Source organism: Aulonocara stuartgranti (genome assembly GCF_965226115.1).
Source record: "Aulonocara stuartgranti genome assembly, chromosome: 5".
Classification (NCBI taxonomy): Eukaryota; Metazoa; Chordata; class Actinopteri; order Cichliformes; family Cichlidae; genus Aulonocara; species Aulonocara stuartgranti.
Genome location: NC_138943.1, coordinates 24,610,291 through 24,631,499, shown reverse-complemented (window position 1 = coordinate 24,631,499; position 21,209 = coordinate 24,610,291). Strand labels below are relative to the sequence as shown.

Genomic DNA, 21,209 nt, shown 5'->3' with positions numbered 1-21,209 from the left:
TTTCAACTATGGTATTTCAATAATATCTAATTAGTATTAGTAAACCGTATTGCAAACGCAGCGTAACTGGTTTAGTTTTGTGCTCATGATACCATACACATGTTAGCAAAAACTAAATTGAAGGCATCATCCTTTGTCAAAAAGGCCTGTTTATATACACAGTCTCCCATTTTCAGAGGCTCAGAATTAACTAAACAATTGGCAAGTGCTTTCATGACCAGGTTAGGCCTGCTCCCTTATTTGATGAGAAGTAATGCAGATGTAATGTCTTAAATTTATTCAAAGTATTGAATTTGTGTTTCATAACTTTTTAGTAATATAAGTGAGGGATTCTATGACTAGGCTGAAAATCTAAAATAAACTGATCAGAGAGAGCAAAAAACCTTCGGAGCAGCCAAATTGGCAATCTGTTTCATGATTTAGAAGAAGGAATCCACTGATCAGTTCAGCAGGAACAGAAGGATTGAAAGACCACAGGAGACAGCTAAAGTGGATAATTATATAATTATTTCCATTGTTTAAGAAAAATAACTTTACGAGTCAAGGACAGGCGCATCACTGTCAAGATCTGCAATCATGTTTTTATGATTGGAGAAGGAGTTTACAACAAGATTCAAAATGCTGATTATAAAAACAGGAAGGCTGGAAAAGACTTTTTTCTAGAAAGAGCCTGCACAGTTCTGGAAAAAATTCTTTGGACAGATGACTTTACCAGAATAATGGAAAGAGAAAAGTATGGAGGACAGAAACGGGTCATTATTTGAGGCATACTACATTATCTGACAAACATGGTGGAGGCAGTATTATGGCTTGGGTATGTGTGGCTGCTGATGGAAGCAGCAGGATTCTCAAGTATACAGGCCTATACACTCTGCTTATACTCCAAATGTTGAAAAACTGATTGGACGGTGCTTCACAACTGAATCGAAGAATAATGCGAAAGAAAGGTGGCTGATGTAAAAGCCTGCAGAGCATCTCGACCAGGAAGATACATGATACATGATGTCCATGGTTTCAAGACTTTACACCACAGGTGTCGAACTCCAGGCCTTGAGGGCCAGTGTCCTGCAGGTTTTAGATCTCACCCTGGGTCAACACACTTGAATCAAATGATTAGTTCATTACCAGGCCTGTGGAGAACTTCAAGACATGTTGAGGAGGTCATTTAGACATTTAAATCAGCTGAGTTGGATCAAGGACACATCTAAGACCTGCCGGACACTGGCCCTCGAGGCCTGGAGTTCGACACCTGTGCTTTACACAGTCACTGACTGCAAAAGATTTCATTCAAAACACTGAAAACAATCCTTGTATATTGTAATTATCTTAGTTTGGCTAATTAATTTTAAACCTCAGAAACAGGGTCTAAGTATAAAATGGCTTTAATTCCTCAACTGTTGATGCATTTTTTTTGTCAACTAATACAAAAAAGAAACCAAACAAATTTAAAATATATTTTTTGTATTAAAAAACTTAAGTTTTATTTTGAGGGATCTGTATGTAAGAACCTTCACTAGCTGTTTCACAATAAAAAGTGAAACTACCGCTGCTGTGCAAAAAAAAAAGAGCGAGAGGGAGAGAGAAGGAAGCCGTGCTGTAGATTATTTGTTCTACTTTTCTATTTGCTTCTTGGAATCCCAAACAAATTCAGAGAAAATAATTCAACAACACTCAAAAGCGCTAGTAAGTTTTGCGCGGTCCTTCCACCAGGGGGCAGTTCAACCCCAGAAAAGGTGTGACACTCAGTCGAGAAAGATCGACGCCGTCCAATTATATCACAGGTTATTCTGGTCCCGACCAATCCGGTGCCGCGGTGGATGGGCCGCTGTGGAAGATGCTTTGGGTGATGAGGGGGGCATGTGCGGCCAACTGGTGGTGGGACAGTGAAGTTTCTCGCAGGAGTCTCGAGTTGGACACCGCTGGGTTCATAATGATCTCCGCATCTTGCATTTTGGCGCTCGGGCTGTTTTCGTCTGCGCTGGGCAAACATCAGTACGAAGGGGGAAAATTTTCACATTTGAGGAGGCTGCAGGGGGAATTGGGTGGTGATGAGGAGCGACTTATTCCAGAGAGGAAGGAGCTGCCGAAGCGCAGCGCAGGACTGAATGAACAGACATGTACAGCTTTGCCCGGAGTAGAGTCAGCCCTGCTGAACGACACCAGCACTGTAAGTGACTTCACACCCACAGTGACAGGATTACACGTGAGCTTATTCCTCACATGATGGAGTTGCTCGTAACATTTCCAAACATTTTCCTAACAGATGCACACAAGGAAAGATGTGAATCTTGCATATTAAACTGCTTCTAATTACTGAATGGGTTTGTAGATTAGTCGATCAACCGATGGAAAGACATTTTGATAGTCATTCAATCAAATAAAATTAACTCAATACGTTTAACTAACTTAAATGCTCATTAATTAATGTTGAGTATGTGAGTTCAGGACAGTTTGGGATAAAAAGAAAAAAAAAGACTAATACGATTATGTCAAAGATTTATTTAATAGAAAAACAAATAAAAATAGAGGACTATTAAATTTTTCTGTTATTAGTAAATCTGATATTGTTTAATCAATTATTATTTGATTTATAAATGTTTTTACAGGGATCTCCAGTTTGTTTGCTTCGAGCACCTGTATAAAACTTTAAGATGTACTTTTTACTGGCACACGGGACAATCAGTCCTTAAAAAGATTCCAAAGACTTACTGAATATCAAAATATTTGATATTGTGTATGATATTTATTTGTAACTAGTCAATAAACAAACAAAGAAAACGTGGAGAAGGTGAAAGTGGTTTAGTTAAGTAATCTGCCAGTTTCAGCCAGTTCTCCTATTTTTCTAGTTCTTTCTGTTGCAACCTTTTTTAATTGATCTGGATTAATGTAGGTCAGCGCTCCACATGTGTGGTGCTTGCTGACTCTGTGTTTTCATGCTCTGATGGACTAATGGTGCTGGGTGAATGGAGAATGTAACAGCATACAGTCATACGCATTTGACTGTGTTCCTCGTGTCTGGAGGGATCTTGGAAGAGCCGGCTGATAGCATACCTTTACTACCTCTTTGGAATCGCCATGAGATAGTGGAATGGTGGTAGGCATGAAGTACAGTTTTTTTCTTCTTTTTTTTATTCTCAGACAAACAACAACTGAGCATCCAACCAGAAGCACAATAACAACAAACTCATAAGAAGTTACAACAAAGCTCCACAGGATCATTTTCATGTTGTGTGTGTGTGTCTTAGTTGTGCATGTATTACTAATGCTGTGGGGGTCTTGAATCTCTTTATACATTGCGGGGACTTATCTTCCTTATGGGGACAAAAACACATCCATAATGTCAGCCACATGTTTTAAAGTTAGGGGTAGATTGTAAACCAGTGTATTGTCCTCTGAAATCATGGATACACCACTTTGGTGTGTGTGAAGGTAATAGGTGGTGTTACATCATTTCACTGAATGAAACACCTGGTCTTCTATCGACCGTGAAAAAAATTCAGTGTGTTTTCAGAGAGCAGGCTCCTCCCTTCTCCTCCGGGCCTTTCTCCCTGACAAACATTCCCCACGTTCTTCTGCTAAACTTCATCTGATCTCCACTGTGGGCTGATGTCTGAGTTATCAGAGCTGCATGCTAGATCAGGAGGGGAAAAAGGATTTAGATCTGTATTATGTGCTCCTTATTTTCCAGATGGCTGTGTAAATTATCAGATCAGACACAGCTGACCTCCTTCTCTCTGTGCTCCTTTTTGTGGTTTTTGTAGACCTGGTAGACTACACAGGATGTGTTCTGTCAGCCAGCCCAAGCCTTAACGTATTTTCCCCGTTTGTGCGAGGTTCATTTAGCTGACTCAGGTTAACAAACTAGCTTGTTTTGTTTTTCTTTTCTTTTTCCCCCCCTTCTTCAGACTCTATCCTGTCTCCCGTTCCCTCAGGCCAAAAAGAACAAAACAAACAGGAAAAAAGTGCTCTGTCCTCAGGGTAGCTGGGGTGCAGCCAGCTGCTGGAGCACCAAGGAAAGCAGCAGAGCTGGTGTACCACATGGTGTGTGTCAGAAAGAAATCTGGCCTTGTTGATACACAGGGAACATACAAGAACGACAAAGTATAAATGAAGGAGGCACTGGTAGAACCCATGATCAACTTGCACTACTTCAGTGGAAAAATTAGCCTGCTGCATCTAATAGCATCAATCAAACATGCTGAATATGTATTTAACATAGCAGATATGTATTGATATGAAAACTTTCCTTACAGAGGGTGGTGCAGGCAAAGATGCTTGATTCCCGTGTTTACCATCCTCTCTGCACAGCCTGCAGCACATGTGGCAGAGTCCAGCTGTGTCTTCACATTAATCCGTTATTCAGTGAACTACGTTGTTAATGTAACAATGAAACTGATGCTACTTTATGTATATACTATATACAGTAAGCCCTTATTTAAAGACAGATATGTCAATATCTTATAGTTTTTACTTCCTTTGTTTCTACCAGCAAAAATGTGAAGGTTTAGCTGGATTTGGGCAGTTGATTAGTTTTTCATTATTCAGTTTATTATGGATACATAAATTATCAGAAGATCTAACAGTCTAGTCCACTGCTATCTATTTCATAGATCAGGCTGCCGTATCCATTTAAAGCCCAAATGATGAAATAATTGCCAGAAAATTGTAATTTCTTTTGAAAAAACAAAAGACTCTTTGAAGCTTTTGACAGAAAAAAAAACCCCATTAATTTGACTATATGAACTTCAGTTTGCATTTTATTTGCCACATCCAGCATTTTTTTTTTTTTTTTTTTAAATTCTGCAGTTTAGGTTTTTTGGTGAGGAAAACAAAGACTGATGATGCAGAAGTCTCAAAAACTCAAGTATCAAATATGATATGATAGGTCTTCCATTTTTTTTTTAGCATGCTAACATTTAGTGTTGGAGCCAACAGATGACAGATTGGCATTGCCATCTGACGAGCCATGCTGCTAGCCTGGAAAGAAAAACATGAAAAAGACCAAACAAAAAGATTTTGATGTGCTGCCCAAGGAGCTAATTATTTGAGAGATTAAAATTTCGCTCATAGACTTAAAATGGGCAATAATCATGATTTTTTTTTAATCACTTTGTAAATGTATTAGTTAAAAATTAATTAGCATTAATTTTTTCTTCTTTTCTGGTATTCCTGGAGAATAAGAATCTAGCAAACAGCTTGGAACTCAAATCGTAGTCGAACAGCAGAGGCTTGCAACGCTGCTTCATGTGTGAGATCAGAGCCTCAGCATTTGACCTCCTTCTGAAGTTTTATGCGTGTAAACATTGCTGAAGCAGAGAGAATAAGGAGCTCATTGTGTTGCCTTTCCTGTGAGAGGACTTTACTGTGCTCCCACCCACAGACTGTGTGTTATTGAGTCTGCTTGTATAGATGTTTGTATGTGTCTATTTGTGATGTACACTCCAGAAGTTTTGTTGTTACTGAACTAAATGCCAGATTCGGGAGGTTAGAGAAGCCTTTACAGAGCAGCTCTGGACCCTTAAATCCAACATGAGACACAGCATGAGGTCATGTCTGGTATGTGAGGCCATGTTCAACTGGTTCAGGCATATCTTCATTTTTACATACATGATGTTAATTCCTACATTTAGATGTCTATCTTGGCCCGTGATAATCTTATAGAGGAGATTATAAATCTGAGGAGTTTTCACTTCCTGGTTAAATACTAGGTAAAAAACAAAAAAAGACAACCTATGATATAAATGCAGTGTTTGATCGTTTAGGTGTGTGTACTGCAGCTGGGCAAGTCAGCTTTAGTCCATATAGAGTTTCAGAGAAACCGATGTGGAAAGTGTCCCACTGGTTTAAATTTAACACAGGTGTGATAGCAACTGGCAGAAACATTTGCAAAGACTTAGTATTAGGACAAGACATGACTTAAATTTCATATTGTTTAGTTTGAAATGATCATAATATTTTACATTTTATGATATGACTCCTCTGCTTACCTTATATTCTCATGCTCTGCTGTGATTGTACAGTCATTTATGTCCTCCTCAGGATGAATTATATTAACTTTGTTGATTTTAGCATTGGTAGTCATCCCGCATTTCAGTTTCTACAATTATGTTGATTTTGAGCAAGATACCAGCACAGCTAATGACATTCCCATCAGCCTCAGCTCTTCTTGTATTTGCATGGTTTGAAAACTCTGCTTGTTATTAGTGGCATTGCTGGCATTTTTAGCATGTTCACAAGCATTTATCTCAAAGCATTACTTTGCTATAAGCTCCTGTAGCCTCTTCAGTAGTTTTTAACATGACTCAGTGCAGTGATAAGTCCAACCTTACTGCTTCCACAGGAATTAAGAGGGTAAGTAGCAGTAGCCAGCTGCTGCTAATCCAATGCCCTTGATTAGATGATCATCAGCAAGTGTGAACACTTCGATTAAAAACACAAGTTTTTGCAGCTTATTGGTCTGGAGCATGCAAGGGTGTATTAAAGCAACCCCACAGTCTTCACAAGAGTGGACTTCCAAGTAAATTTAGACTCTCCATGTTATGATCCATGAACTACTCTTTATACCAGAGTATTCTAGAGTGAAACGTGAGGCCATCTGTCCAACAGCTTGGCCGAAACTGGGTCATGCAACAGGACAATTATCCAAGGCACAGGGGCGAATGTACAACCAAATGGCTGAAAAAGAAAAGAATCAAGGTGTTGCAATGGTCCAGTCAAAGTCCTTAAGAGAGCTGTGCATCAGTTCAAACCTCAATAAACTGAAGCAACACTATAACGAAGACTGGGAAGTGGGAGGAGTACTTTTCATAGAGTCCTCTGAAAACTTTGCCTTGGTTGTCTGGGAAAATTTAAGTATGTGTGTGTACTCTATATGTACATATTTATATTCATATCTGCTTATTTAATCCTTATTCGCATTATCTAATAGTATCATAAATTGTGTTAAGGTGATTAAAAAAACTAACGATATACTTAGAATGCTAATACTTGTAGCTGTGTAGTCTCATTAAAACATGTCTAGTGGAGCATATGCTAATAGTTTTGCTTTCTTATATCTCGTAAAAATCTTTAAAGTCTTGACATTTAACCTGTAGGTTCAAGCTAGAGAGTGAGTTTTGGGGAGGACAGCACATATGACTTTTTAAAAAAACTGACCAATAGGATGAAAAGAGGATTGCAAACGGGGTTGTAAAATAGTTATACGATCAAAATAGGAACAGATGGATGCAGGAGGCATACGGCAGGCGTGACCATCTTCTGTGGCTTTATGGACACAGACGCTTTTGGGCTGTACTCACCTTGAAAACATCTTTGTCCCTCCAGCTAAAGAGAGGAGGGGAGTAACCTGCTCCCTCAGACTCCAAACATTGTGGGCTGTGGCTAGAGACCAAACACTTGAGCTTCAGTCGGGATGAATGAAGAGGAATGTTGTTTTTCTGTCAGAGTTGGGAAATAGTAGTTCTGCTCCCTCCGTGCCTCTAATATTATGTCACACCTGTTCCTTTTATTTTGAACTTTGAGTCTTTCGGGGCTTGAGGAATGTATTAGTAAGTGACTGTTAAGGTAAACACCGGAAAAATTGGCTACATTCAGCCTTAATGTCTGTCATGTGTTTGAGAGAGTGTTCTTGCTGCGTTCGAGACATTAGCAAAGTGTGTTGTTCTCTGGCTTCGTCTTTGTGATTTACACAGGAATGTAGGTCACACAGGCAGAGTGCATCCAAATGACCGAGCTGCTTTGGACAGTATGGAAAATTCAAGCTGTCCTCTCCGTTCATGTGTCTAGTTTTTAGTAAACAGCAGTGTTTTCTGTATTTTCACTAAAATGTCTTCTTTTTTTCCCTCCCTTTCAGTTCACGTTCAAGGTGCAGACATTGGGTTCACTGTCTTTAGCCTGGGTGGGCAATGGATCAGGGGTGAGTTCATGTGTATGACAATATATAACTCCAAGATGATGCTTGATTTCTGTGTAACTCCATTCATCTCTCACCCCAGGTGCTGCTGGTGTTGACAACCTTTCAGGTGCCTTTGTTCATGATCCGCTTCGGCCAGTCTAACCTTTACAGGAGGTGAGAAGTGCCTCGCTGCTGGTTTGGTTTAGTGGCTTTATTAAACTTTTACTAATTACAGTGGTCTGAGGGTCTAACTGCAACCTTGTCTGTGTGTCAGTGAAGACTATGGGAAGACGTTCAAAGACGTGACTCATCTGATTAACCACACCTTCATCCAGACAGAGTTTGGCATCGCTATCAGTCCAGACCACTCAGGGAAGGTGAGTGATTCTTTAAAAGAGTCAGTACATGCAGTGCAATACGATGAAGTATCCTCAAAGGTTTTTGCAGTTGTGGATCATTTCTCATCTACTTGTGTTTTCAGTAAAACAGCACAATTTCCTCAGTTCTTCTGTTGTTTACATCTAAAGAAAACAGTAAATAAATGTCAGTTGTAATCCTCTGATTCACAGGTGGCATCTCCAAAATGTTTATTTGATCTGATAATCCACTGACATAAAATGAAGAAAAGCAACGAATCCCCACCTGAATAATGTTCAGTGCTTTGGTTTGATTTAAATGTGTTTTCTCTCTCATCAGCTACGTGACCGATTGATTTAACTCTGGCTCTTTTGTTTGGCATCAGGTGATCCTGAGCGGTGATGTGTCCGACGTCGGGGGTTTTCGGCTGTTTCGCTCGCAGGACTTTGCACTGACCTTTGTTTCCACCGACCTGCCATTTGAGCCCCTCATTCAGATCCTGTACAACCCCGGGGACTGCAACAAACTTCTGACACTCAGTATCATGGTATATAGTCAGGGATTTGGAGTTTCAATAAAAGAAAACCTCTCTTCTCCTGAAGTGAACCATTTCCTAATTTCTCAATTAGGAATGGGTAAATACTAAAAATAAACATGTACTCCCTTTTTACTGACAAAGCTTTTTTCTTTTAAGATGGACCTGTGGTTGTCTGAGGACTTTGGTGCCACCTGGAGGAAGATCCACGACAGTGTGTGTTTGGTCAGATGGTAAGAACTGTCCTCCCCATCAGATTGATGTTAAAGTATAATTAAGGACAGGGGAGATAATCAGGACAGGTGAGGGGTGTGAACCTTACCTTTGGCCTTTTTTTTTCTTAGAGACTTTCCCTCAACTTTAATGAAAGTGACATATAAACATAAAGCAGTGCGCGCTTCCTTTAGACAGGATTCCTGCTCTCTGTTTCTGAGCCAAGAGTGAATTTCGGGCCCAGGTTAAAGGCCACTGGTGCTTACACATAAAATAAATGTTTCTCATAAAACACAAGTTTCCATCACTGACAGGCACATTTGTCCGTGTGGGTTTACAAACAGTCAACATGTACGTCTTTGCTTTTGGTAAAAATAGGAGTGTGTGTGTTCTTTGTCCATTGTTGTTTTTCCAGCTGCTTTCCTCACCACAGTCTGTATCCCCCATCCTGACTCTGGTTTTATTTGAACACCAGAGTTCACATGAGGTTGCGGTGTCAGCCTGCGGTTGTTAGCGCTGCATTGTGGGAAGATTGTGATAGCTCTGTGCGACCACAGCTGTCATTTAGGCCTCAACCTAAATTGACTGCAGAGCCAGGGAGCTGAGGTTGCTGTCAGACTGAATCATGAGTCAGCAGTGGCATTCTTATTCAGCCCGCAGTCCTTGAACCAGAATCTGTGCAGTGTGAAAACCTTCATCTTGTTTGGCAGCGAACAAAACCCGACAGAACTTGTGGGGGGTCTCTGTGTGTGTGTGTGGGGGGGGGGGGGGGGGGGGTAACCAAGGTAACCAGGGTTGATGTCTGCCTTGCTCACACCAGCACTTTAAAACCATAACCATAATCTGCAATTTATATAAGTTCCAAAAGTGGATCTACATTTGATTTACAGATGTTAAACAATGTTAGCGCAATTAGATCTTTCCCTCCGCCGTCTGCTTCTACCCGATTATGGTTTGTTTTTCTCACACACAGGGGTCCAAAGAATAGCATCTACTTTACCACAAACAACAACGGATCATGCAGTAAGTGAAGATAACACCATCCCTCCACAGAAGCCCTTTCAGACATGCACTCCTTTTATGAATCCACACCACCTGAATGTGTCGTATCCGAACGCGGACCCAGGTTTATCGTTCCTTAAAAGTTGTGCCTTGTTGTTGACAGTCATGAGTTACTTTCAACTTGGCAGTCTAAACCAAATGGATTCTTACACACGAATAGATCCACACAGTATAAAAAGTTTCTCGTATTTCAGTATTTATTTCATGATTTATTTCCAATCAAGAAATTCCATCTATGTGCAACTCAATCCATTCCTTTAACAGACTTATTAAAGCAGCAGAGATATGTATCCCCACTTTATGTGGGTAAAGCGCTATATTAACACGTTCAATGATAACTAACTTCACTAACTTCACCTTTTTTTTTCTGTCAGATGACAAAGGCATGTTACATCTACGAAAGACATTCGACTACGGTAAAAGTTTCCACACCATTGCAACGAGAGTTTACTCATTTGTACTTGGAGGAAGATTTGTTTTCGCCTCCATCATGACTGGCACGGTACGTCTGTGTGTGTGCGCGCACCTTTGTACCTTTATTCTTTAAGAGCTGAGTGTGTTTGTTTTGTGAACAGACATTGCATTTTTGCAGTCTGTGTATTTAGTGGCATTGGGTGTAGTTGTTTATTTGTACACCCATTTTCTTCTTCTTCTTCTTCTTCTTTCTATGCTTTCTTTACTCAGTTTGCAAAATAAAAATACATCTTCTCACTTAAAGCGTTCAAATAGTTTGTGACATCTGGCATTAATGTTCAGTCTGTATCTGGATATCCTATCTGGGTAACTAAACACAGATACAGGAAATCTTTCATACCTCATGCAATAACTATTTGTTATACAATACATCTGTCTGGCAAAGAGTCATCTGCTCTTTAATTTTATAGCATAGCATAGCATCTTTATTTATAATGCACTTTACATTATGACTTTATTGTCTTTTAAAACGATCTTTTTCCTGCATGGATATTAAAATATTTGATTTTACTTGCTATATATTATTATTAGTTGTCTTATAAATATTATTTATAGCTTGTCTCTACTCAAAATCGCATGCTTGTAGTGTAAATGCTTGGATTGTGACTGGAATGCAGTTTGTTTAGTGTGACTGTATCTGGAGTTGGCCTGGCCCACATTCTTAAGATGATGATCTGCTCACACAAAGTTGAAAGGCCGTCTACATCTTCCTCCTGGCTTAGCTTTCAAGATAAAAGCACAGTTTTATAAACGTATTTCCAACGATGCTTTGCTTGACTGGGAATACAGTATAAGCCATGCATGCAGAGGAATTTACTCACACTCCTTGAACTCACATATTTCATGTAGAATTTAATGTTTTAATGTCTGGTGTAAAGGCAAATAAAAGAGACAGACTGGGTGTCTTTAATAATACGGGGTGTAGGCGATGAGCATATACTGTATAACCAACAGTGTCATACAGGTGCCTGGATTTTGGTGTAATGATTCCCACTAAAAGTAGCATAAATACACCTTCTGTGCAGTAATTGTGTCTGTGAATGTGTGTGTGACAGAGTACAGAGCGTATGATCCACGTCTCAGTAGATGGCGGCGAGACGTGGAACATGGCTCAGCTTCCTACAGTCACCCACGAGCAGTTTTATTCCATCCTGGCAGCCAATCAGGACGTGATCTTCATGCACGTGGATGACCCCGGTGGTAAGAACTGGTGCTGATGATGATTTCTCTTCTGCTATCAGTTAACATATCCAAGTGTATAATCCAGACGTGTGTTCTGTGCGGGGCAGACTCTGGTGTTGGAACCATCTATGTGTCAGATGACAGAGGAACTGTGTTCTCCAAGTCTCTGGAGCGCCACCTCTACACAACCACAGGAAGTGACACTGACTTCACTGTCATCCATTCACTCAGGGGCGTCTACATGACCAGTGTGCTCGCAGACGGTCAGTTAACACACTAGTTAAATGTAGAAAATGTGAAAATTATCTTCTGCTAGGAATTTAAGTGAATTTTGAATCCATCATGTTTGTTTTGCAGATGGCACAGTGGAGACTGTAATCACCTATGACCAAGGAGCAAAGTGGCAGAGGCTGCGCAGACCAGAGAACAGCCACTGTAACACTGACACCTCTACCAACAGACCTAACAGAGTGAGACACACAGACACAAGTATTGGAGTATATTTTTATTAGGATGTGGTCGCATGTGACCTCTTGTAATGCCCCAAAATGAACTCTTTCAAACGGATTTAATTTCTCAGTACGAGCCAGTGTGTAAACATTGTTTTCATCACTGTGTCTTTACAGTGCAGGCTACACATCCACGCCTCCTACAGCACCACCATGAAGATGAACGTCCCCATGCTTCCTCTCTCACAGCCCAGTGCAGTGGGCCTCATTCTGGCCCACGGTAAGACACACCAAGCCACCAAATTCTTTCAGTGCAATCAGTTTTACTGAATGTTTCTTGATAGTCTCCCTCCCTTTTCTCCAGGCAGTGTTGAAGATGCAGATTCAGTTCTTTTCCCTGATGTGTATGTGTCTGATGATGGGGGCTACTCATGGATGTTGGCCCTCAAGGGACCCCATCATTATGCTATACTGGACTCAGGAGGCCTGCTGGTGGCTGTGGAGCACACTAACTTACCTGTCAGCCAGATAAAGTGCGAACAACTGTTAAACACTGTCTAGCATTTTGTGACATATATGTAAGTGTTTGTGTGCGTCACTTTTGCAGCTAATGTTTTTTTTAACCACCCGTCAGGTTTTCCACAGATGAAGGACAGTGCTGGCATACATATAACTTCACCAATGACCCACTTCACTTCAGTGGCATGGACAGTGAGCCTGGCTCTCGCTCCATGAACGTCAGCCTGTGGGGCTACAGGAAGGACTTCAGTAAATGGGTGGTGATCACTATAGACTTCAGGAAGCTCCTCACCAGAGACTGTGAGTAAGGCACAGAGGATGGCGATGTTTGTGCAGCATTACAGCAAGTGTGTTTTCACTATGATAATGTGCGTGTTTGCTTTTGCAGGCACAGAAGGAGACTACGTGCAGTGGCTGGCTCACTCTTCAGACACCACTGGTTCTAATGATGGCTGTTTGCTGGGCTATAAAGAGACCTTCTTACGCCTGAGGAAAGGCTCTGTTTGCTGGAACGGGAGGGACTATGCAGTCACCAAGAGGCTGTCCCCCTGTCCATGTACACTGGATGATTATCACTGGTATCTCCTTGTTCACTTCATCTCCTTTTGTGCAAGTGATTGGTGTAATAGATGAACTTGTGACTTTATTATGGTATTCTTGAAACTGGATTTTGATTTTTACATAAGAAGATTGTGGGGTATACATTATATTTGTAGAAATGCTCTTTATGCATGACTTTTTCCTTCAACACATTATTTATTCTGCTATTCAGTCTCTCTACTAGTTCAAAATACACTATGTGGACAAAAGTATTGGAACACGTACACATCAAACCCACAGGAACCTTTATGACATCCATTTCTAATTCCAAAGGCATTAATATGAAGTTGGACTATAGCTATAACAGCTTCCACTCTTCTGGGAAGGCTTTCTACAGCATTTTTGGAATGTGTGTGGGAATTTTTGCCCATTCATCCAGAATGGCATTTATAAGCTCAGATGTTGGTAAAGAGGACCTGGCTTTTAATCTCTTTTCTAGTTCAACCCAAAGGTGGTGTTCAATGGGTTTGAGGTCAGGGCTCTGTCTGGACCAGTCAAATTCTTCCACACCAAACTCATCCAGCCATGTCTTTATGAACCTTGCTTTGTGCACAGGCGCGCAGTCATCCTGGAAAGAAGGGGGTTTTCCATAACTGTTCCCACAAAGCTGTAAGGAGAGAATTTTCAAAAATATCTTGGTAAGCTGAAGCATTTAGATTTATCTTCACTGAACATGTTTCTACTGATCCAGAGTCCAGTGACAACGTGCTCCATCCAATGCTTTGGATTGCTCCTGGGGATGTAAAGCTTGCATGTAGCTGCTGATCAGCTGCCATGAAGCTCCCAGCGCACAGCTTTTGTGCTGATGTTAATGACAGAAGAGGTTTGGACCTGTGCAGTTATTTAGTCAGTAGAATACTGGTGACTTTTACACCTCAACATCCAGTCTGTAACTGTACCTGTGACTTGCTGTGGTTCCTAATTGCTTCCACTTTGCAATAATATCACTTACATGTGATCGTGGAATGTCTAGAAGGGAAGAAATTTTATGAACTGACTATTACAGTACCACTCTCAAATACAGTGAGATCACTCTTCCACAAATGTGTAAATGTAGACTGCATGGCTAGGTGTTTGCTTTTCTACACCAGTGGGACTGAATAAAATACTGGAATACAGTGATAAACAAGTGTGGCCCAATATTTTTGTCCATATAGTCTAAATTTGATCTATCTTATCTTATTTGCATATTTGACAGTTCAATGAATCTTCAGCTTTTTGCATTCAACAGTGCATTAGTGTAGAAATGACACAGCTTTGTGTTGCAGTGATTTTGGGTATTACCGACCAGAGAACAGCTCAGAGTGTGTGGAGCAGGAAGAGTTGAAGGACCGTCCTTTGGAGTTCTGTTTAAATGGGACCACTGAACAGCTGCAGACCAGTGGGTGAGGACATTTGACATTTTTACCCCCCCCCCCAAAAAAACCAAAACCTCTTACTAACCAAGATACATTATGCATTATAATTATAATACACATTTTGCATATTATACATACTATCCCTGTGCCTGAGATGCACAAACCATTTTTACACATCCACAACACCCCTGAACTCTTCTTGGACTCACCTGGCATGTGTGAAATGCAACGTCCAAGGCAATCAGATCATTTTTGGGGGGGTTAGGCTATGTACTGATATTTTTGTTTTTGTGGTACAGCTTGTGATCTTTGCTCAATCCAGCATGAAAGTTAAAAGAAAATAGCATTTTCTTCATTTCTGTGATTATAAATTTAACGTTAAAAAGTATTGTGTTTTATTTTAGCAATGGGGAGGAATATAATTATATACCATATTTACTAATCAAAAACACACACTCTCGATTATATACTCCCTTTGTTCTGCTTGTCTGTCTGTCTGTGAGCAGTCTAGCATCCACTTTTCAAGATATCATGTTTTTTGTGAGCCTAGATAGAAATAAGAGCTTGAGCTTATTTAATTTAAATAATTTAACATTTAAAATTAAAATAAAAGTCAAAGCTTAACTGGTGAGAAAAATGTCAGGAAACCATATCAAGTGATATATCAGATGAAAAGGCATGGAGAGAGCTGTACAACACACTTGTTGTAATAAAAACATCATAAAACATCAGTTTTTAGAATAGCCAACTGTCTCTGATTTCAGTCTGCTAGAAAAATGGCATGAAAGTGGGTCAATGGGCCTGCAAATCTTAGATGGAGAAGCAGAAAATATTCTAAAAATTTGATGATTTGAGTTGTTGAAAACACATATTTAACTAAATTATTTTCTGAGTTATTAGTTGTGTTCTTTTAGACAGGACAATCTATCTATCTAATATCTTAAAGCAGCATGAAAACTGAATGAAAACGCAATTTTCTTCATTTCTGTGTTCAGATATCGTCACTAGGTGTCATTTGCACTTTGAAGTTTTTTTATTAATGTGTCAGAAAGGACAGCTGGGAAAAAAAATCCAGACCTCGTTCTTCCAGAATTGTAACAAAGTTCTTGTGCAAAAGCAGGTCCATTTACAAACAGACACTTCAGGAACTGTTGGTGTCCATGCTTCAAGACAGGATTTTCTAAATGGCCATTCTTTTTCCCACTTTTTTTGTGTTTGTTAATCTCCCTCCACTGTTGTCAGGAATAATATTTTGAGTTGTTCTGCTGTAACTGATGTCCTTTTCTTTGAATTTTGTCTCGCCTTACATATATCTGTCCCTCCTTTTCAAGCTACCGGAAGATTCCCAGCAGCCAGTGCGAGGGAGGTTTCCAACCAGTTAGGAAAGAGACGGACTTGAGGAAGATGTGCACCAGCAACGCTCTTATTCCTTATTCCCTAGTGAGTTCTGCTTATTCTGAAATACAGGCTGTGCACGTTAGTATATAGACTTATTGGGACAAAATGAAAGTTAAGGAAGGGTCTGATCTTCAGCATGGTCAGCACTGGAGGTGTGAAATGGCTAATCACGTAGCAGCTTGAGTTGAGCTTTTGATCAAATGTAGTAAAAATGTGAAAATTTTAACATCTGTTAACAGAAAGTGTAAATTGATGTTTCTCTTCACTATTGAAACACACATATTTAGAGTTTAGAGGTAAATGGAGATACAGACTGATGAAGAGCAGAACATTTTTTGATGAGACGTAACAGCCATAAACTTTACCACTTCCCCCAAAAGTCTGTCTAATCTTTTATTAGTACATGTAAGCGTTCTAAAGTGATTCCTCTGCCAGTTTGACCTACAAGAGTCACTTTTTCATGCTTTCTTTTGGTGACTCTTATCGAATGAATGGCATTAAACCGCAGGCTTGTTAACTAACTGAAAAGGAAAGAAGGGGAAAAACAGCACAGGGGAAAAAAAGTTAAGTCTTGTGGTGTCACAGAATCATTTTTTGCAAACAGCATGATGGCATTGTAAAATGACTTACTCAGTGATTTCAGACTCCAGTGTTGTTGTCATTTCCAAAGCAAGATGTCGTCAAGCCAGTGTAACAGAAAATGAGGCGGTGCAGTGGGCAAAATCATTTGTGTTTGCTTTTTGAATGAATTTAAGGAGCATTATTGCTCATCATTGTTCTACAGATCTAATTGAGTTTCATGCTTTGTGAATGTTTTAAATCTATAAAACGGATGTGTGGATTTTCCTTTTTTGTTTTGATCCTTTACCTTTTCCTTACTAAAAAGTTTGTTTTTGTTTACTTTTTAAAAGACACTTCGGAAGCCCAAATAACGTATAAACTGTAGGCCGAGGAACCTAGTGCACTGCGTTGCATATTTAAACTTTTCCCGTCTCTTGAACAGATTGAAAACAGTTCAACGAATACTGCTCTCATAGTCATGGTCGTCATAGCGATCCTCCTGACAAGCGCTGTCGCAGGTGTTTGGCTGGTTAAGAAATATGTCTGTGGAGGACGGTGGGTTACTTTCTTTTCTTTTTTCACCCTTTGCAGCCACAGTAATAAATGATGCACTCACATCTCTTCGGTTTCTTCCTAATATGGACTTTTGTCCTCATCAGGTTCCTCGTGCACCGTTACTCTGTTATGAGGGAACATGCTGAAGCTAACAAAATAGAAGGAGTGGATGATGTGGACCCCCACTACATGGAGACAGGAAAAGCACAGTACAATGAGGACTCGGATCAGGTAGATGTTGTGTAAAGGGCCCCTTATATTTATTAGTTTTACCTAAAACGCTGTGATTATCTAAAAACACTGTTATACTGTTTGTGTCTCCCCATAGGACCTTTTAGAATAAGATTTCTTCCCACTCAAAGGCTCTTCAGACTAAATCTAAAGCAGTCTTTCATGATGCCTGGGCATTCCTGTTGCTCCCACATGCTGATTAACATCTGCTTCTCACTTCTCGCTATCCCCTGGAGGCCGGAGGACTCAGCAGCAGCGGGGCGACTTCCTATATTGCTTCCTTGTACCGGCTGAGACTCCCAGCAAATAGGCGCACTGGTGATTTTGGGAGGGGACAGAAGAAAGCCTCTGGGATCCCCGGAGAGCTTTTGTTCTCTCTGTCACAGAAAATTCTGTAAAGACCTTTGAGCGTGAAAATGTGCTCCATTGTGCTCTGTATGTTTCCTTTCATGATGACCTGAGAAGAGACCGCGTTGCACTGCACAAGCACCATGCAGCTGCTACAGCTTGGACATGTGGGTGCACAGAATGTTTTATTAAGAGCTGGGAAACATGGGAGAAACAGGACACAGAAAATAATCAGTATTTTAGCTCAGAGTTTTCATCTGCTGTCAGTTAAGTAGTTTTTGTACTCTGTACATTTAAAACTTTAGGATCCAGTCCTTGTGTTCATGGTGGGCCACTTTATATGTTTCGCTAATCGCTAAAATGAAGCAATAACATAATTTTTTGTTCCTCATTTTGTCACAGGTTTTGGGAAATTGGGGTTTTGTATTTGATACTAACTCCTGTGAACAGTGGTACCTATTTTTAATTGTCTTTTTCTTTCAACCATACTGTCTGGATCTTTGAAGGTAAAAACTGGCCAGAATCGCTTAATGCACTAGAAATTGTAAGACTCAAATTGGTGATTGGAATTGGCTTTTTTTAAGGAGAACCTTTCATCTTTTGTTAGGTACCAGATAATGTGTCAAAGTTAATGTAGTTCTTGCTTTTAAAACATGTTCTCCTAGTTCAGTGTGCAAATAATGGATATTAAAAACCAGAAGCTGCTGTGCTACTGGGATTTTCCTGCACAACCATTCCTTCACAGAGAATGGTCTGAAAAAGAGAAAATATGCAGTTAGTAAGTTTTCTTGGTGGAGATTTCTTGTTGATGTCAGAGGAGCTTTGAGCTGACAGGATTCCAACAGTAACTCAAATAACCATTCGTTACAACCAAGGTATGCGGAAGAGCATCTCTGAATGTACCACCCACTACACAGCAGATGGGCTACAGCAGCGGAAGACCAGACTGCTGTCAGCTAAGAACAGGAAGTGGAGGGTATATCTGCATAGGATCACAGGTATTAGACAACAGCAGATTGTTGCAGACCAGGCATCAACAATCTGCTGTTGCCTGGACTGATGAGTCTCAGTTTCTGTTGTGACAATCAGATAGGGTCAGAAACAACGGGAAACCACGGATCCATCCTGCCTTTTATCATCAGTTTGGGATGGTGGTGGTGTAATGGTGTGGTGGATATTTTTCTTGGCACACTTGTAGACCACACCACAGTGCATTCTTCCCATGGCTGCTTCCAGCTCAATAACGTCATGTTACAAAGCTCAAATCTTCCCAAACTGGTTTCTTGAACACGAGAAAGAGTCCACTGTACTCAAATGGCCTCCACAGACACTAGATTACAATACAGCACCTCTTACACAATTTAAACAATCTATTACGTATATAAACTGTAGTAAACAAGAGTAAACGATTTTAGTCCTTCATTTTTAGTGCCTAGTGAAACCCAGCCCAACACAGTCATTATTTTTCACTCTCCTGTGAGTGTGGTGAAAATGAAAGATTTGAATTATTGCCAAAGCACTTTTAATGGATATTTTTCAAACATAAAAACATATGCTCATCCAAACCCTTTACTTGAACTTCTATGATATTTTTGTTTAACAGGATGCGCCAGTACATTGCTGTTTGTTTGTTTGTTTGTTTGTATTTCACTGACATTTCAGCCAGGCATAATCAGCAAATAAATAACGATAGTGGTTTTAAAAAGAAGTGCAAACATTTCTATAATCATCTGATATCAGCGCAACACAAAACATAACCTCACTTTTTGTTCACAATAACAGTGTATTAAGATTAATGGTGCCTGGTGACCGTAAGGAGCGCTTGCTTTATAAAATTAACTACACCTGTGTCCCAGTACGCATGTCTGTGTAATATCAAGTGTTTTAGCTGGTATGTTGGCTGGCTGCCTTTTTTATTATCTGCGATGGAAGAAGTATAACATTTGACACACATGTAGGGCTTATGGCTAATGCTTGTATTCTCCAGCAGATGCAATACCACCCCAGCAAATAAGCTATTGCAATAAGCTGGCCTAATACTGAGGCATAACTCAAGGATCGTTTGGTGGACTTTGTCAGATATGAAAGCAGGTTTTTAATGCTTGATCCTTCTTGATTTACTTAACTGTCAGTAAGAACAAGCCCAGCTGTCTCCTGTATTTAATGATTTATTATTGCACTACGTCTACAGATGTGTGATGTTGCGTGTGTTCTAGTCCTTGTGTGTTTTGTAAAATATCAGGGGCCAAGATGGGTGACATTCTTTCCATCTCGTTTTCTCCGCTGTCTGTTTGCTGGGATGAGTAACTCTGGATTCAATATTCTGTCGAGCAGATGTTTTTATAACAATGTTTGCATTTATAGACTGAAATAATACTCTCTTTTACATCTGTGCTCTTGTGCTGGAGTTTTCTTCAACACAACACAAAGTACATAGAAAAAATTACAGTACTTTAGCAGCAATTATTTTAATAGTATTTTTGTGTCAAAATACACCCTAAAAAGAACATAAAGTCAGTTTTTTTCCTTTTTGAGGAGATTAGTTTTTACTGTTATCAGTTTACTTTACTGCTCAGTATACAACAAAATATATTGTAATATTGAAGGGGACATATCAACGACCTCTATCAACTGTTCTTGTAAGTTACTGAAAGCACTTAAAATAAGGTGCTGTTTTATAAGTGGTTCATTCATAAAGTTAATATTTTATGAATAGGTAACGCCATATAGAAACAAACCAGTTAAAGTGGTGTTTTTAATGCAAAGCGGTCTAAACTGAGTTTCAAATTTCATGATATGACATGTAGCATTACTCACGCAGACAGATATTTAAAATAAAAACTATAGGAGAAAAGGTAATATCTACACTGGAGTTTATTAAGAAGAAATGCTGGATTTTATAATGTGTAGGTAAATGAAAGCTACACTTACTTAGCTGTGCTTTTTGTTGAGTGCCAGCTGCCTGCTACCGGTGAAAGAAGGACAGCGCTCAAAAAGAATTAAGGGGTTGTTCAGTCATCACAGCATAACACAAAGTCCTTTTAACTTCAGAGCTATGAGCCTGTGCAGTTAGGAAGCAGAAAACACTCTGTGTCCAATTCATCTGTGTTGGTGCAAATGAAAGCGACAACAGACGCACTGGAGAGGCAACAACAAGACAATTCTCATGAAGTGAATGGCTTTGCAGGTGCTGACTCCTTGTTAGTCACTGCTTGTAGCACGGGATGATTCCTGTAGTCCAGGATTGTCCAGCTCCAGGCCTCAAGGGCCGGTGTCCTGCAGGTTTTAGATATCACCCTGGGTCAGCACACCTGAATCAAATGAATAGTTCATTACCAGAAGACCACAAATGTATGTGCCATCACCATGGAGCTGGACTACCTGTGCAGGCTGAATGGGCGTCCAACTTCAGGCCTCAAGGGCTGGTGTCCTACAGGTTTTTAGATGTGTCCTTGATCCAACACAGCTGATTT

General features: G+C 40.0%; 1 protein-coding gene and 1 long non-coding RNA gene across 2 annotated transcripts; one reads left to right on the top strand and one right to left on the bottom strand.

Annotated features, from left to right (window-relative positions):
• Positions 1-1,803: 1,803 nt before the first annotated feature.
• Positions 1,804-19,630, top strand: LOC309706512 (sortilin-like). The gene is made up of 20 exons (XM_082533119.1): positions 1,804-2,167; positions 7,853-7,915; positions 7,995-8,068; positions 8,169-8,271; positions 8,637-8,798; positions 8,946-9,019; positions 9,973-10,022; positions 10,436-10,563; positions 11,591-11,735; positions 11,825-11,980; positions 12,075-12,187; positions 12,344-12,446; positions 12,531-12,699; positions 12,801-12,985; positions 13,074-13,263; positions 14,554-14,670; positions 15,975-16,083; positions 17,045-17,157; positions 17,262-17,388; positions 17,486-19,630. Exons 1-20 carry the CDS (start codon positions 1,835-1,837, stop codon positions 17,498-17,500), a joined length of 2,529 nt encoding a protein of 842 aa, XP_082389245.1. The 5' UTR covers positions 1,804-1,834; the 3' UTR covers positions 17,501-19,630.
• Positions 17,937-21,177, bottom strand: LOC309706524. Its single transcript, XR_014276749.1, has 2 exons — positions 21,118-21,177; positions 17,937-21,047 (listed from the first exon to the last, which is right to left on the bottom strand). It is a non-coding gene; the product is annotated as an uncharacterized lncRNA (long non-coding RNA).
• Between the last annotated feature and the right edge of the window lie 32 nt (positions 21,178-21,209).